Source organism: Parambassis ranga, chromosome 19 (assembly GCF_900634625.1).
Source record: "Parambassis ranga chromosome 19, fParRan2.1, whole genome shotgun sequence".
Classification (NCBI taxonomy): Eukaryota; Metazoa; Chordata; class Actinopteri; family Ambassidae; genus Parambassis; species Parambassis ranga.
This window is the reverse complement of record NC_041039.1, coordinates 12,736,780-12,753,954: the sequence shown is the minus strand read 5'-3', so window position 1 is coordinate 12,753,954 and position 17,175 is coordinate 12,736,780. Positions and strand designations below refer to the sequence as shown.

The 17,175-nt window shown below is 40.7% G+C and overlaps 2 protein-coding genes across 2 annotated transcripts; both read right to left on the bottom strand.

Moving 5' to 3' along the window:
- Positions 1 to 36: 36 nt before the first annotated feature.
- Positions 37 to 5,424, bottom strand: sigirr (single immunoglobulin and toll-interleukin 1 receptor (TIR) domain). Its single transcript, XM_028430026.1, has 10 exons — positions 5,154 to 5,424; positions 4,037 to 4,306; positions 3,603 to 3,810; positions 3,367 to 3,494; positions 2,610 to 2,750; positions 2,384 to 2,527; positions 2,179 to 2,281; positions 1,926 to 2,076; positions 1,223 to 1,400; positions 37 to 646 (listed from the first exon to the last, which is right to left on the bottom strand). Exons 1-10 carry the CDS (start codon positions 5,221 to 5,223, stop codon positions 474 to 476), a joined length of 1,566 nt encoding a protein of 521 aa, XP_028285827.1. The 5' UTR covers positions 5,224 to 5,424; the 3' UTR covers positions 37 to 473.
- A 792-nt stretch (positions 5,425 to 6,216) lies between these two features.
- On the bottom strand, positions 6,217 to 15,988 carry LOC114451420 (anoctamin-9-like). The gene is made up of 24 exons (XM_028430013.1): positions 15,620 to 15,988; positions 14,948 to 15,022; positions 14,743 to 14,862; positions 14,526 to 14,662; positions 14,269 to 14,318; positions 14,130 to 14,188; positions 13,533 to 13,612; positions 12,542 to 12,676; positions 12,375 to 12,468; positions 12,233 to 12,293; positions 11,470 to 11,552; positions 11,278 to 11,382; positions 9,887 to 10,051; positions 9,769 to 9,805; positions 8,636 to 8,747; positions 8,491 to 8,548; positions 8,322 to 8,419; positions 8,036 to 8,232; positions 7,807 to 7,959; positions 7,584 to 7,731; positions 7,400 to 7,495; positions 7,165 to 7,258; positions 6,852 to 6,964; positions 6,217 to 6,751 (listed from the first exon to the last, which is right to left on the bottom strand). The coding sequence occupies exons 1-24, from the start codon at positions 15,638 to 15,640 to the stop codon at positions 6,736 to 6,738; spliced, it is 2,307 nt and encodes a 768-aa protein (XP_028285814.1). The 5' UTR covers positions 15,641 to 15,988; the 3' UTR covers positions 6,217 to 6,735.
- Positions 15,989 to 17,175: the final 1,187 nt, after the last annotated feature.

The window sequence follows — 17,175 nt, the reverse complement described above, 5'->3', positions numbered from 1 at the left end:
ATGGCTGGCGATCATTACTTCACATGGACAAAGATCATCAAAGAAAGCCCCCCCTTTTTTTATTAGTGTGACCACAGACGTGATATTTTCCATCACACACCGGTGCAGAACAAAGTGAGAATCTTACTTACACTGCTGCTACTGCTTGAGTTGTTCACAGGAGAAGGAACAACATTTGGGGAAAAATACAGTCATGAGTGACATCCATGTCCTTTCCAACCATTTGTGTATCGTCTACAATCCAAAGAGGACTGGCTTAAAAAGCAAAATTCCCCACCTCATCTTGTCTGTTATTACTCTGCCATCTGCTGGACACTAAAAGAAATTGTCTCCCTTCCCTGAAATATTTAACAAAATATTTTACAGTAATACATAAAAAACAATAAAAATCAGTCATATAAAATATTCCCCTTTCATTTAAATTTGCAAGAAAAATGTATCCATGTTAAATATTAGGAAATGATCAGTGTGGATCAAATGTCTTCCTCAGTGACCAGGCAGTAGAAGTCTGAGCGGGCCCCATAGTTGCGTAATCCCAGGTCTGACACGTCGATTTCAGAAGGTTTTGGCTCTGCTGCAGTGACGGGTGCCGCAGGAAGGACTGGAGCTTTACTGGCCAGAGCTTTGTACATAGGCACACGAAGCCCTGCAATTAATAAATTATGTAATTAATAAGTTTGTGGCATATGTCTAGCAATCCAGAGATCTCTAAGAGATGACTCTACTTGAGATTGAGTAGACAATAGAGGTGCTGGTGGGCAGACTTTACCTTTTGCACAGAACTAGCCATGCTAAACTAAGCTGTCAATCAAGAATACGACTGTGAGAATGGCATTAATCCTTTCATTTAACTTTTGTGCCAACAAGCATTTTTCAAAACAATGTTAGCAATTAGCTAACTGAGCTGAAAAAAAGATGATGAAGAAAATATGTACTGGGACATTCTGATATGAGAACCAGGTAATGAAGTTAAAGATTAACTAAAGCTGAATCAGCAGGGAGAATTCCAACTACAGAGATTTATAGGTAAAGCTGTTTCAGTTCCATGTGACAAAAGTAGAAAAAATGCCAAATACTAATACTGACAAGATTTATCTCTACGTTTAACGTCCAGATGGCTGTTAAACATTATCATGTTTGTCAATCAGTAGTTTGTCTTGTTACATTTGAAAATATTTAAAAACACTTGCATCTCAGATGAGAGCCTGACTGCTGCTCTTACCCAGGTCTCCAGCAGGGTCGGTGTCTGAACGGCAGTCCAAGTAGTCAGGGTCCAGGGTCAGCATGGGGTCTTTGTCATCCTGCAGTAAAGTCTGAGGGTCACCTGCAGACTCCTTGTGGATGATGACTCTGCGAGGCATTGCTAAAGCTAGCTCTTTCCAGAAGACAGAGGACGGAGTCTGTGGACATCAAAAACCAGATGTGACATGTTACAAAGGGCTCTTTGTTTTTATTTAGATGCATGATATCAATAACACCAAAGCAAAATGTGCAGAAATGTAGCAGCTATGTATCGAAAAACAAACTTTAATTTCAGGTTTTGTTGTAGTTATGGTGCTTATTATGACTAAAAATACTATTTAAGTCAACAGCACTGTCAGCCTCTATAAATCATGATGCAGGAAATCCTATTGTTGGCAGCTATTTTAGTTTCTGGGTGTAGCCCCTGTAAAAAACATAGTTCCTCTTTAAATCGCACACAGCCATGTCTGTTGAGTTTTTATATTGTATTATTTGAGGCCATGAGAACATCCAGGTGCTGCTAACTTCCATTATATTGGAAAGGATGCTGAATTGTCTTTGCTTGAAAAGTCACATCAAAACAAATAAACATTATATTTGGGTGTGAACTGTCCCTTTAATATCTGACACACTCTACATGTGTAGAACTAGGATGTAAATGGCCATATGACTGTGGATCTTACCACTGAGTTATGCCTCCAGGCGAGGACTGTCAGGCAGTGCTGGTGGTCACTGAGCTGCTGCTTGATCTCAGAGCTCATACGCTTGTACTGACCCTCCAATGTGATGACGATGGGCCGTGGACATAACTCCAACAAGTGCAGCAGGCCCTGTCTGCAAACGCACACAGTTAGGACACTGCAACACCGACCTCAAGTGGTTAACAACAGTGAAGCAACAAGAATTCTAATCCCATTCTGAAGAGTCGGGTCTGACCTGAAGTTATTGGAGCACCAGTCCTGTTCAAGGTAAGCATGAGAGAGCAACACGATGAGCCGCCGAGAGCGACTTATGTTCATGACGAGCTCTGCAGAAGGTTCTGGAGACACACATTGATGAAGAAGAGGGCAAATATGCATTTCAATGAGCTAACAGATAATCCTGGATCATAAAAAAACATCACACAGTGATCAGTTCTTACCTGCACCAGGTAGGATATCGTTATCATTGAGGTGCACCTTGTATCCGTTTTTATTTTCCAGGTGAGGTTTGAGGATAAAGTTGACAAACTTCCTGTCATAGTCGTTGTTCACATAGGAGATATAAGCATCATATAACTTCCCATCTGTGAAGACGGACACACACAGGTGTTAATACCACAGCCTTTTGAATAAACCCACCTCATGTCAGTTCAGCGCCAGTCTCACCGTTCAGTTCGAAGTCTCCGTAAGAGTTCTTGTACCAGAGTTTGATGTTCAGGTGACACCTGGAGTACACGAGAGCAGCTACACCCAGAAACAGGAGGAGAATGATGGCTGCAATAACAGCCGCTGTGTGGCTGGGGCTTTCTGAACATACACCAAAAAACAGGAATAAATAAATAAACATAAAATAATATATAACAAATATATATTATTTTAAAACTAAATAGAAATGTCTAATTCTTAGTGTATGATTTAACAGAGTTTATGCAAAGTGAAGAAACATGTAAACCTATGTTTAAAATATGCATAATAAGGGTGTTCTGTTGTATAGACTTGTTCCTCTGCGTATGAATACATTTATCTGAACTAAATTCAAATTCAAATTAGTCATTAAAATGTAAACCATTAATGCTGATAGTAATCGCATCTCAATAAAGACAGCAGAGTAAGAACCTTGTTCGCTGCATTATTAATTCAGAAATCTGTAAAATGAAACAGAATCAATGTTGTGAATCACAGGAACTCTGTTTGTCTGATGCTGACACATTATGTTCTATGCCAGGCTCTCAGCCAAGAAAAGGTAAGATTAGCCTGTGTGTAGCATAAACATGCTGTTCTGCATGTGATAAAAAGGTGTGATCCTGTTTATTGTTACCAAACATCTACTATACACACACTGCTTTGTGATGTGGATATATGTCACAGTCTGTGCCTTTAACCATTTTTCTGCTTTGTGAGGCCTCTTTGTGCCTTTGTTTACCTGAATTCTGCAGACTGAAGTCAGAGGAAATGTTTCTCACTGTGCAGCTGTAGAGACCAAAATCATCCAGCGCTCTGAGGGTGACCTCCAGCAGACTGTTTACCGTCAGCTGACCAGCACCAGGGGACCTGAGAAGTGGGACAGAAAACCTGATCTTACCTTCTCTCACAAACACCATCTTTCATACGAGGACATAATTAATAAAGGAAACTGATATTTTAAAAGCTTCAAATCACCATGACGACGTGTTCACAGAGTGGAGCGTGTTGTTGGCGAGGGGCTGGCCATCTTTACTCCACTGCATTGCGGTGTCACATTGCTCCTCCGATGGCTCCCAGAGGAGGAGAGCAGTGCAGTTTAGTTTCACAGTGGATCCCACATTCCTCCAAAGTTTAGTCAGGCCCCCACTGGGTTTGAATTCTGGAGCTTTGGAGCACCGAGACTCTGTGTAAAGACATACTACTGTTATCTGTGATCACCTCAGACAACAGAGGCATTCTTGTGCACTGCCAGGTAGCACCTGAGACTGCTATGAGAAGGCACACTGAAACAAAATGCCTCCTCGCAACTGTTACCAGTTTGTACAAGAAATACTTACTACTAGAGCCACACAATAACAGTATCGGGTTGAGATGACTTAACTACACCTACTCCTGGAAACAATACTTACCCTTAACTAAGAGTCGCACAGTGAACGAGGCTGTGCTGTTGCCCTGTGGCATACAGGTGTAATTTCCTGTGTCTTTCTCACTGAGGCTGGCAAACTCCAAGTAGGTCTTCCCTGTCTGACTGTGGATCAGCTGACAGTCCTTCTGCCAGGTCGACTGAATTTGAGGGGAGCCCTGGGACTCCAGAGGGCACTGCAGTCTATATGGAGGCCCCTGCGGCCCCACAAAGAGCACCTGATCCTTAAACCTGCTTTCGTCCACACATGTTTGACCTACAGAAAGACACAGCGGTATTAAACATTTGTTTTTTTGTGTGAATAGATGAAACAACTTCTTTGAGGTTACATATCCTGTGAAATGTTGTCTATTAAAAGAACTAGCTTAAAAAAGTAATGACACTAACAGACACTGTACAGGACAACAGGAAATAGGGCTCACTTATATGCATGGAGTGTGAGCAGCAGGCCGATCACTCAGTCACAAGTATCATAATTTGATTTGTTGTCCACCATGACACATAAAACTGAAGTTCCAATATGCAAACATACACTGTGATGAAGACAGAGTTCATCTTCAGCTCAATGGTGCATAAAGGTCAAGCTTTTTGCTCTTTCGTCTTGGCACTGAGCAAAACGACTGAGCTGCTGACACAGAAAAACTTTTTACTTTTGGCACACACTGAGCACCATTGCATTTATCTGAGCATCCACCTGGGTTTAAACGAACGTTGGGATTTAATGTGCCATTAAATCCTGACCTGCTCTTCAACATATTGTGCGCATGCGCTCAGTGTGGCTACAACCTAAACAAATATCCTGCAATGCAAATGCCCTCTTCTGCTCCTGTTTGACTTTCTCCTTTTTATTTTTTTCTCTTTTACTCAACACACACCGGAGTCCAAAGTCCGGGTCTGGTCTCGTTGCCGGGCAACAGCATGTGACTGCGTGACAGATAGACAGGCTACTGTGACCCTACGCGCATACAGCCCCCCATGTTCCAAATGAACCCACTCAGCATCCCAGGAAGGGGTTATATAATGAATGAATACGCCACAAATAACCAAGTTAGACCATGAAAGTCAACAAAAGACCAGAGTCTGAATCTGAGCAGAGTCCTTACCTAGAACAGGGAAACTCTTATTCCATAACACGGAGCACACCAATAAGAAAACAGGTAAAATCACAGCCATGAGCCGCAGCTTCCCTCTTCTTCCTCCCTCAGCTGAGAAATGAGACGCAGTGAAGACGTTCCGCTGACCTACATGGCTGCCCTACGGGACACCGTGGAACTTTTATTACACTTTAGTGACGCGCAGAGCCGTAGAGGTGACTTAGCGAGTGTCAGCTGCTTTTGGACCATCAACTGCACCTGGAGAAACCTGAGGAGCTGCCCGGTGATTGGCTCCCTGCGGGCACGTGATGCACACACCGGCTTTTACCTGCTTGAGAGCAGGAAACTCCACACACAGGTCCTCTTCACTTCCTGTTTATTTATTACAGGTATATATACATATATATGTATATATATATATATATATATATATATTTATATATGCATGCAACTGATTTATATATATATATATATAAATCAGTTGCATGCACTTCTGACCCTTCCAATTTCATATATTTTTAATCAAAATTGATTGTTATGATTAGCTCTAGGCTACACACATGTCCCTCAGCCCACTTACATAAAATGTAAAATAAATTCTAATGATAAATAATACAAACACAACTATTTTAACACCATCTGGAAATAAATACACCAACATTATAAGACATATTTAAACATATATTTTAACACTTTTTAATGAAGTCTACTGTCTAAAAATATATTTTTTATTTTTTATGTTTCTTGAATGAAGATTAAACTATAGCCTATTGTAACCTCATAATAATGTTCCTTTTGCTATTGTTATGTTTATATTTCTGTTGTTGATTTATAGAAAATATAGTTTTATAGCTATAACATATATAAAGCCTTAGCAAATGTATGATTTATTATTAGAAAATGGTGCCTTATTAGAGAGACGTATAGTGTTCAACTTCAACAAATGTCAATTTCTATGTAAAATTACAATTTAATGACATTTGGAAAAAGAAAACTACTAATCTAACTTAATCTAACTTAAACTTAAATTCCAAAAATAAAGAGCCAGTTCTTGAGGACAAAAGTCTCCTCTTTTATTCAGTAATATAAAATATGAAAAACATTCTGATTTACAAAAGACACCATCAGATTCTGACTGTAATAAAGTAACAATCATCACGGTGCTTTTTGTTAATAATGTAAGGCAACATATCAACACAATCAATACTATTTGCAATAGCAGTATAAATTATCTTTAGGCTTTCAATAAAACACCACACATGGCTCACAAATACAGAGGCCCAACACAAAGCTATCAGTGCATTCTTAATATAGAATGAAAGTAGTGTCATGGTCAGTAGTATCAGTTACTGTATACTTTTGTTTTGTCCTACTCTTTTGTCCATTTTATGGAGAATACAGATAGGCAGCACTTCACTTCTGACTGCAAACAATAAAAAAGGAGCCACAGCCCTCCATCTGAAGTCCTCACAGAGATGATTAAAGGCCGTGAAAGCTGAGTCAACGCAGTGATAGTCTGGACACTTTACTGCACAAGGCAACACTGGGCTCAGGATAAACTGTGCCTGATTAATGTGTCTGGATTCTGCTGTCATGCATCAAATGACCTGCAAATAATAACATCATTTGTATTATTGAGCACCAAAACAGCACCATTATGTACAAATTCTGACACAGTAACACTATCATAAAATAACTGAGACCCACCTGAGTTCCTCTTTTAGTCTGTTGAGTTTATCAAAGAGTCTGTCATTCTTCACCTGCATGGGAGCATTCGGTACAAACCAGGCTGCAATGAATTTGCATATGACGACAACATGCTGCAAGCAAACACAACGAACACAATGTTAGGAATGTTGTTTTCTTCTGTCTATGAAAACACACACACACATTTCATGATGCTGTTATAGCCTGGCCGGCAATCAAATGATGTGCTTAGTTTTAAAATAAACTGCTCAAAAAAAAAGAGGGCAGTGAGTGAACGTGGTGTCTGGTCATGCCCAGGTGCATAAAGGCTTACCTCAAAGAGGATGACAAAGGCAAAGCGAACGGCTAAAATTAGCCAGAACTGTGGGGTCAAACTGTAGTCGTCATTGCTCCGGTAGTCTTTATAGCTGTCAGAAGGAGCAAACCAGAATCTTAATCATTACTTTTTTAATATCAAAACAAAGTAGATGAATGTCAACTGTACTTATATAACACTTTAATTATCTCAGAACATCTGAGTGCGGTGCAAACACTTATGACTGACAAACCTGCATTGTGTGACATTTAAGCCACCAGGAGCCACCATCTGGGTGCCATCCACACGTGCAATGGAGAGAGTGTTGTTGATGTAGCCAGCCATGCAGCTAAAACAGAAGAAGCATTTATTTCAATTCTTTTGCACAGGACTTTGAATAATATGTAAACAATGTTCAGAGGAATTCCCTTTCTTACTCAATATCTGCTGAGGTGCTGTTGACACACGGGCCGTACTGGAAACGATACACCAGTCGTGGGATGAAGTCTGAGGATACCCCAATGACCAGTCCATTGGTAATGACAGCTAGGACACCGACAGCCTCCAGTATGTCCGTCCACACACCTGAGGAGAAGCAAGAGTGTTGTGAACGATCCGCAAGTCATTTTATTGTCATGATTCCTTCTTTCTGAGACTCACCGATGTCATTGGTTTTCTTGGGGACCATCCTTCGCTCCAGAGTCACCATCTTAATGGCATCCAGGCGTATCTCAATGACGTTATTAATGAGCGCCAACAGAGGAGCAAGAGGAAAAGCTGCCACAAATATGGTGGTGAAGCTGAACTGGATCACTGATGACAGAGTTAAGAACATTTATTACACACCAAAACCTTCCTTTTATTGTAAAGCCCTGCACAGACCACTTACCCATCTCCAGAAACTCATTGAACAGGCTGAAAGAATCCACATCATTGAGGCGGTAGTTGCTGTCCCAGTCTCGAAGCTTACAGTTGTCACACAGTTCAGCTCCATATTTGGCCTCTGATTCATCTTTCAGATAGCAGTGGGCACATTTCCTCTGGAGCTTCAGGCTTCTTTTCCTCTTCAAAAACCTGCAGAGCCATCTGATACAAACAGCCGGGAGCTTTAATCATCCCAGAACCAAAGCTGGAAAATATTAAGATACATTCTTCAGTCTGTCATTCATACTTACGGGCCTGTGAACTCAAACACATTGCTGATGGTTTGCTTCAGTACCATTATAATGGCCATTTGGATGAACAGGTCTGTGAGACACCCACTGGGGTGACACTGCAGAAAACAATGTGATGTTAATCAACATGTGGGTAATATCAGTGCAATGATAACTCTAGAGTGCTCACTTCTTCAAGCCTCCATTTCCCTGCAAGTCGTACATAATCACCAGGATGGCCATTTATCCTGGCGGGTACAAAAAACACAAGCGGTCAGGTGGAACAGCAGGTTTGATTAGTTAAGAACAACAAGTATTTTGCATCATGTTCCAACCTGCCAAGAAAGAAGGCCACATAGAAGAGGGAGGTGAAGTATGTAAAGAACTGGAAGGTGAACATCTTGACAGTGAAACTCTTCTCAGTGTCAGCAAATGACCTCGTTTTCTCTGGCAAAGACAAAATATAAAAACAAAATTCTTTAAATAGTTGAAATCTAAAAAAAACATTGTGCCTGCATTAGCTAACGTCAAGAACATGAGTAATCTTCTTTATAAATGGCTGCATTTTAGTCGCACACACCCGCTCCAGGGCCATGATATCAGTCAGACTAATGGGACACTTAGAACTGACTGAGCAACCATTCATTAATTTCATTAATTGCTCCTGTTATCTGTTGTGAAGAAGGTTTGAAGGGTCTTGTGTGTCCCAACCATATGGCAAGCTGGGGTTTGGATAAATGGAAAGCAACAGAATACTGCATGCATGATATGAGTAACTGTAACATCCCAGTGGAAAACATAAAGAGATTAGCTTTATCATGTACTGGTATGTCTTTAAAAATAAAAATAGATGAACACCGCTACTTAGCGAGCTACCTATTAAGCTGAACAGCCTGTTAGCAGTGTAGGCATAGTTGCAAGCTTGCTAAACAGGTCTAGCTGGCAAACAAAACCAAGAGTGGATACCAGCCAGTTTACAACAGGTATGACCTGTAACATGTTTTTGAACACTTATATCTATTTATATTCAAACTTATATACCTCCCTAAATGCATGGAAACCTTTAAACCTTCTTACAGATTTTTTGCATAAATCTTCGCCCTCAGAGTCTCTCTGGTGTAGTTCACATCCTGTCGTGCTCCACTTGTCCTGACATTTCCCTCTCCTGTATATCATCTGCTTTATCTCCCTTTTTAGAGGATGCAGAAATGTCTCAAAAGCTATCATACAGTTGGCAATCTTTCAAAGAGACATCTCTCAGTGAAGGCCAACCCATAAAAAATATGCGTCAAAGTGTATATATCTGAACAACAGCCAACAGTATGACACTTTGCTGTTTCTGTCTCGTCTGTGTGCATGACCTCTTTCCTGTCTGATTATCCATCTTAATGCTTCAGCCAACCTGAATATGTTCGCCTAATATTACATCTTCTCTTATATATAACTGGAGTAGGTTAATCAAACATACCGATTCCACAAAGCTTCATGGCTACAATCCTGTTGATCTGCAAAGACAAAGACATGATTAGAATCACAGAAAGGATCCCTGTGAGGAAGCAGAGAGACACTTTAATAGATCTGTGTACCCGTGTCATGACAGTGATGATGAGATAATGGAGGACAGCCCCCAGCATCATTGCCCCGTTTTTGGAGTTGCTGCTCAGGAACTCCCATGATTCCTTGGCCAAGAACCCTGCAACGATCACCCTGAACACCACCAGGGCATGTGTCAGCCCAATGATCACCAGTATCTGTGGAAACACAACAAAGCTCTTCAATTCTGCCATGACCGTACATCATGTTTGTCTAACAAATTTTATCGATTCATTATTTTATCATAAACTGGGGGATAGAATTGGAAATATGAGCATGCACAGCAAAATATGGGTTTGTTGTTTGTGGTCTCCCAATTCCAGCATAGTGTCCTATGAATGGAAGGCCATGCAAATATAAGAAGACGCTCTAATAGACTCGCTCTAGTGCCTGCTGACCTTCTGGATTTGAATACTTGATGAGCCAGAGAATCTTAGCTTAGAAGTTCAAGCTGGTTTGCTTGAATTCCATTGTTACTATGGTGTCTCTTGACATTCATCCATGGAGCCTATCCCAGCTGTGAATGGGTGAAAGGCTGGGACACACCCTGGACAGGTTGCCAGTCTATTGCAGGGCTAACACAAAGAGACAGACAACTGCTTGCTCGGGGTCAGGCTCTGGGTGTCTGTAAAGCGCCTGGAGACAATTTTGATTGTCAAAGAGGCTGTAAAAATAAAATTAAACTGAACTGAACCACTCAATCTCATACCCACAGCCAAATTAGAATCCCTAATTAACCAAATATTCTGTTTTTTGGTATGTGGGAGCAAGCCGGAAAACCCACACAGGCACAGAAAGAACATGCAAACTGCACACATAAAGGCCCCAGCCAGATTTGAACCATGCCCATTATGGTCCTGACACGTTGTTTAAAATTCTCTCTTTATTGGGCCCAAGAGTTCATCACCTAGCAAACTGACAGCTTGGTAATTTGGACTTTGTTGTGAACAAAAACATAAACATCTCACTGTGATGTTTATGGGTTAGGGTTAGGGTAGGGTTAGTATTGATCATGTCATGGATCTTTTCAGTGGTGTCCTGTATGTCATCTTCAAGGCTCCGTCTGCTGCTTTTAAATTCAGCAGCCAACTTTTTCACCATGCAGTAAGAACTACTATTGCATACATATACTCACAGACTCCTTTGTGTAAATCTGAGACAGTGCTGACTTGGAATTTTCACTTACCGTACTTGGAAATACCACAAATTGTTCTGAATCATCACTCAAAGAGCTGCATTAGCATATAACTATGGCAGTCTCTGTTTAACTCAGGCTTTTCATCTCCTCTTATATTTACTTTATAAAATACATGCTGAATCACACTCATCAAAACGAGAAGTGATTAAAAGATTAAAAATGATTAAAAAATGGAAGGTCTCCCACCATAACTGTGACACAGATCAGAACCAGAGTGCTGCGCAGATACGAGTGTTTGAACTGTTTGGGTTCACAGTTGGCATTGTTCACAATTTCCAGGATCAGCTCCTCCTGTTGTTAAAAAAAACCGCACACACACAGTCATGAAATTCTATGAATGTCACTGAAATCGGCTGTAGTGTATAAAACGGATCGTACCTCGTCCTCACACCAATCAGACACTTTCCATTCACACACATAGGAAGCCCGATGTCGCTTCCAAAACTCCAGAAACAGTGTTGCTGTGAAAAAACAATATATATAAGATGATGGAGGCCTTTCAGCATGGCCAGTGTTGTAAGTGTTAATTATATTTGTTAAATGTATGATATTTCAGATGTGCAGGCAGTAAAAGCAGCTGTGATATGAACATGAACTTACATCAGTGTTTTGGGAAGGAAGTCACAATTGAAGTATCAGCAGAAAACTGTTCCCTACTTCTGTAGTCATAAACATGGACGGCTGGTTTCATGGTAAATTGTGTCATAGCGGATCTGTCTCACTACATTATTGTGCTGGTTACAATAGCTCCACTTTAATGTGTCTCTCTTTAATGTGGCTCTCCTTCGCAAACCTCCTCTCTTCATGACATATTCATAACTCTAGTGCTAATGTCAGTGCTTAATCTTCATTTTCATGAAGATACTGCAAGTATACGTTCTTATAGAGGACTGATCGACCACCCCCACGGCCAGATGGCTTGGGCTGATTGTGAAATGTGAGTAGCCAGGAGGAGTAGGTGCTCTCAGTGATGTGGCAGCTCCTTGGCAGTGCACAGTGATCATAAAAACTGGCAGTACGCTTAAATAAATCAGAGGCAAATAAAAGCACCCTGATTTTTTTTTTATTAATGTGCCTACAGCATGCAAGACCATAATACATCACAAATATTAAGTATGGATCTGAATATTGACAAACTCACCCCACACTGCCATGAACATCGCAAACAGCACAGTGCCATTGTTGTCAAACAGCAGGCTCACCTGAGGAAAACAAAGCTCAGCAGTGAACACCAACTGATAATTACACCATTCGGCTGTTTAACACCAAATGCACTGACATACCTTGGCATATGTGCAGGTGTCAGAAAGCTGCCACACTTTGCAACCTTTGTCACAAAGTGGACACATGACCGTGTCGGCCTCACAAACCTCCTTTCTATGAGACAGTAAGATATTACAAAAAGGAAATGCTTGACTGTGACACAGATGCTGATAGATGCTGGACTTACACGAGGGGCGAGGTGTTGAAGTAGCTGAGGCCATAGAGGAAGACAACGATCCCTATGAGAGCGGGGGGAATGAGGAGGTATGTGTACCAGCCCAACCACAGGAAGTACAAAGCCACCTTCTCCCCAAAGTAGTTCCTGTCGAGAGAGCATGAATTTCAGAAGAAGGGTTACACTTTTATCAACATTTAAAAGTGTATTTTCAACTGATTTTAATCATCAGGTCCGGTCTCTGTAATAACTGAACTGATTTTCTGTAAAGCTGCAGCTTTCAACATAGCCGGAGACATTCTGGAGTGATAAAATATGCAGAGGTGTCATATTTGATATGAGTTATGTCTTTCATATATTTTCATAGTACAATTAAAATGGTTCGCATTGACACAAATGCAGCAGTCTGTCACCCTTTCAGCCCTCGCTGTTCTTTGTGTTTAGCAGCAAATATTACACACGCCCACAAAGGCGACCTTCCTTTGGTACAGCCCAGCATGTGACCATTGTCACTGACTGTATATTAGCATGCAGGCTTGCTTTGCAGCTAAACCTCACTTAACTGTTGAAGTGGCTGCACACTCTCCAGATGAAGACTCTTGTTTTCATAAGCATCTGTTCTGGCTTAGTGGTATTTTCAATAATTACAGCACACTGCTAAGGGCAACAGCTACTGGACTGATATCTTGTTATAAGTGCTTTGCTGATTGGCTGAATGTGAGAGCTGCAGAAAATGTTATCTCTAATAGAACAGATGTAGGTAACACTACTGCTCATTAGTTAGAGTACTGTGTTCTCAGTATAGTGAATCTACAGACATGGATGATTGCTCTCCTCCTGCATCACTGTAAGTGCTGCACATCATTTTAAACATCCAAACAATGCCAGTGTCACGTTGGGCACATGTTTGCCACAGTCTTGTTTTCACAACAATCATCTTGCCATAACTGCAACTGTATAAAACAGCAGAATAGTGAATAGGCTGTTGTGTTGCAGTCCAAACCTGACAGCAGTTATGGGTTGCCCTTGGAGACAGGCTGTCCATCGTGCCCAGCTCTCCTTCAGCTCTTTCTGTTTCTTTTTCTGAAAGCAGAGGCAGAGAAAAATCAAAGGAAATCACTGACATGAAGAGGAGCTTTGTACAAACTGGTTAACACAGCACACATCTTAGAGAGGGAATATAGAAAATAAGACTTAATACTGCCTCATATTATGACCATTATCAGCTCAAATCTATTGAATTAGGCTTAGCATGTGCTCACAAAAGGAAACATAACATATTTTATGACATGAAGTTGACATGAAGCATGTATCAGAGTAAGCTCACACACATGCCCACTTGCTTTCAGCATTGGATGACTCACTGCATTAGCATGACTTGCATACTGTGAACAAATATCATTATTCGTTTGGCAAGCTCAATGCCAAGTTTCACTTCATTATTAGAAAAGAATTTAGGTAAAGCAAACACAACTGTGTCATTATCTCCAGAGATTAAACTGGTTCTTCACATAGTATAACTTCTACGTCTGTGTCAGAGGCAAAATCACTTTTAAAAACCTGTTTTAAATTCCAGCAGTTAAATAAATAATAGATTTACCTCATGTAAACAGAACCTTGCTTCAAAGACTTTAACTTTCATTAGATCCCGCAGACCTTCTGCAAAAACGAACAATTAAGGGTGTGAAATACGAGGCATATGGTTTCATGAAAACAATCCCGGATTTTAAAATTCTCACCTCCTGAACTGATGTGGGTGTGATTTAAGATGAAATGGACAATCCGTATCCTGAAACATAACAGCCAAAAATGTAATTTATACAGTGGCTCTCTTAGCGCAAAACATGCACGCTGAGATCGCATATCACAGGTTTAGAACGTTTACAGTGTATGAGAACAAGTCATCTGATAACATCAGAGAAACAATCATGGCTTCCTTAAATAGCAAAATGCTTGTTTAAAAATGCCAAAAATAGCTTCACATTATGTGGTTTACCTGGTACTGAGAGGAACAATGTTCTGATCTGAGCTCCAGTTACAGGCATCTGACACTTTGAGCAGGTACCTGTACTTTTCAAAGATTTCTTTAGGTGCTTGGATCCCGTAAAAGATGAGATCATCGTCTGAAATTTTCTGAAAAGAATACATCCAGACATGAGAAACTAGCAGAGTGAGAGGACCTGTGACAGTGTGACGGATTATGGAAGACGTACTGTCACTTTGAAGGTCTTTTTCTTCAGTTCTTCGATGTATTCAACTTGTTTCTTGTGAGCCTCTTTATGAGTTGCAACTGATTTGGCGACCAGGACGTAGTCATAAGAGAGTGGAGTGAGCTGTGTGACCAAAAGTAAAATTAATATATATATATATATATATATATGTGTGTGTGTGGTCAAACTGAGGATTAAACTATCTTACCACAGGAGGAAGTGAAACTTGTTCGTTTCCATTTTCTTTTACCACTCCCATAAATTCCAGAAATTCGATACTGGGCTTCACCACACAAAATAATAACAAGGTCAAGTCACACAGTTGCAGATATACAGTTTACACATGTATGTTTTAATATGGTATAAAAAACTGTGTTAATGATTTTATTATAATGATATATATACATATATATTTAATACAACTATTTTTAGGACTCATTAAGTGCACTGATTGACAGAAAGGTCACCACTTACTAACAACAACCACAACAAAACAATCCTGTCTAACTATAACCTGGGGGTGTGTCAACAAATGCCAGTGTGCTAACAGAAACCTGAGGTGATCCTGACTCACAGTGGCTTCATCTAACCTGCTAACTGTCATGCCAATCTGTGCTATTCACTGACAGAAATCCCCATGCTGTCAGTCCAAAACACTGAAGGTGCGGCAGATCTGGAAATACAACCAGAAAAATGGAAATACATGCATCCCATTGAAACCTAGCTCAGGTTAAAGCACTAACATACAGCTCTGTGTAATATGTGGGTCTTGGTACAGGGTTTCTGTTTAACAGCAGGCAGCTCTTAAACTGGAGGCTGGCCTCACAGCAGCTCCATTATATGTCGTTACAATCTGAGGAGTATAAGTCAGATCACCTACCTGCCGCCTGTGTTCAGGCATGATGAAGCCTCCTGAATGCAGCAGCGACTTAAAAAGCTCCGGTCACCATTCACTGATTCCCAAATCCTGTCAGTCAGCTCAGCGGCCACAGAATGACATGAGGGCCCTTGAGCAGACTGGAGGCAACTTCCGGATTTCCTCAAGGAACAATTGTGTTGTTGCACTAGCTGAGGTATGTAAAAGCGACTCTACCTGTTGCTGGTGTCACAACATTTATCTTTACAGCCTCCACCTTTATCTCCGTTCAAAGAGTCCAACGTCGCGTTCACCAAAGGACGCAGCACAGCAGGGTCCGCCGTGCGGTGCTCTGGGACTGAGCAATAAAGACCGACTGTGTCGATCTGAGATGTCAGGTGCGATGGAATGGCATATTTTTGTTTCCTCCTCCTCTGAGATTCAGACTTATGCCAATCCACCGCTAGATGGCAGCAAACACACTGACTACAACACATTGACCCATCCCTCCCTCCCTCCCTCCCTCTCTCTCTGTCTCTCTCTCTCTCTCTCTCACACACGCACGACATAACGTCTTTAGTCATTAAATTAAATATCAAGAAATCACAATCATATATAAAGGACCGAAACTGCCCGAATAAAAAAACAATTGCTTAAAGTAAAAGGCACAGACAATAAATAATCAATAAAAAATGTACCTATATTTTTACTTACCCATCTTACCTGTTGTCTTATTTTTCCCATGATGGCCAAGACAGCAAAATCTATCTCCTTGTTTAATTTTATATTATTTTTGGAGCATTGATTTGGCTGTTATGGTTCACTTGTTCGCTTGAACTAGGCAGCTGCTGATGGGCTTTTAGGCTGAAGGGCATACCATGGACTGCACTGCTTATCTGTTTCTGCACATTATGGACACTCAACAGCTCTCTGCACTCACACAGACATTGCAACTGTTGCACATTACTGACAGACATTTGCACATTCATATCTCTGCTCTCATACTTTCCTTTTATCTATGCTCATTTGACACATTTGCACATTGGATACTGAATCTCCCCCTGGAGATCAATAAAGTATCTTATCTATCTATCTCACTACCAATGACAGCCTAAAATTAAGTGTTGGCGATTTCTTTAGATTCTTAAATTCAATACATGTGAAGTTTAATGTCCTTATAAACTTTTAGCCTCATCCTAAATTACTGTTGTGACTATGCCTATGCTCCCGTGACCTTTCATACTGTGTATGGAGCTGTTATGACTGTCAGATAGCAAAGACCTTGAGCATTCCTTAAGAGACTTCTGTCTGTGTATGTGACTGCTCCTTACAAGAATAAAAGCACTTGAGTGATTACCAGTTGATATTTTGGGTTTTATTCCTAACATTAAGCTACGAGTGACCAAATATACGAAAAGAAATCAAATAGTATAGCTCTTTTATTATAGATAGCTATCAAGAAGATATGTAAGTGGCTTAACACTTGGCACAGGTCCTGCTCACAGGGAGGAGTTGAAGAGCCTATATGTCGAATATCTTACATGTGATTCCCATGTAGGACCTATTTCTGTGCCCTGTCC

What these genes read in the sequence shown, in the direction of transcription:
- LOC114451420 (XM_028430013.1), bottom strand. Translation starts at nt 15,640, where the DNA reads ATGCCTGAACACAGGCGGCAG. An exon ending in TGCCTGAACACAGGCGGCAG is followed by an intron (nt 15,023 to 15,619) that starts GTAGGTGATCTG and finishes TGTGTGGTGAAG; the next exon opens with CCCAGTATCGAATTTCTGGA. An exon ending in TCATCACTGTCATGACACGG is followed by an intron (nt 9,806 to 9,886) that starts GTACACAGATCT and finishes TTGTCTTTGCAG; the next exon opens with ATCAACAGGATTGTAGCCAT.
- sigirr (XM_028430026.1), bottom strand. Translation starts at nt 5,223, where the DNA reads ATGGCTGTGATTTTACCTGTTTTCTTATTGGTGTGCTCCGTGTTATGG. An exon ending in CTTCAGTCTGCAGAATTCAG is followed by an intron (nt 2,751 to 3,366) that starts GTAAACAAAGGC and finishes GTGTATGTTCAG; the next exon opens with AAAGCCCCAGCCACACAGCG. An exon ending in TGGTGCTCCAATAACTTCAG is followed by an intron (nt 2,077 to 2,178) that starts GTCAGACCCGAC and finishes GTGCGTTTGCAG; the next exon opens with ACAGGGCCTGCTGCACTTGT.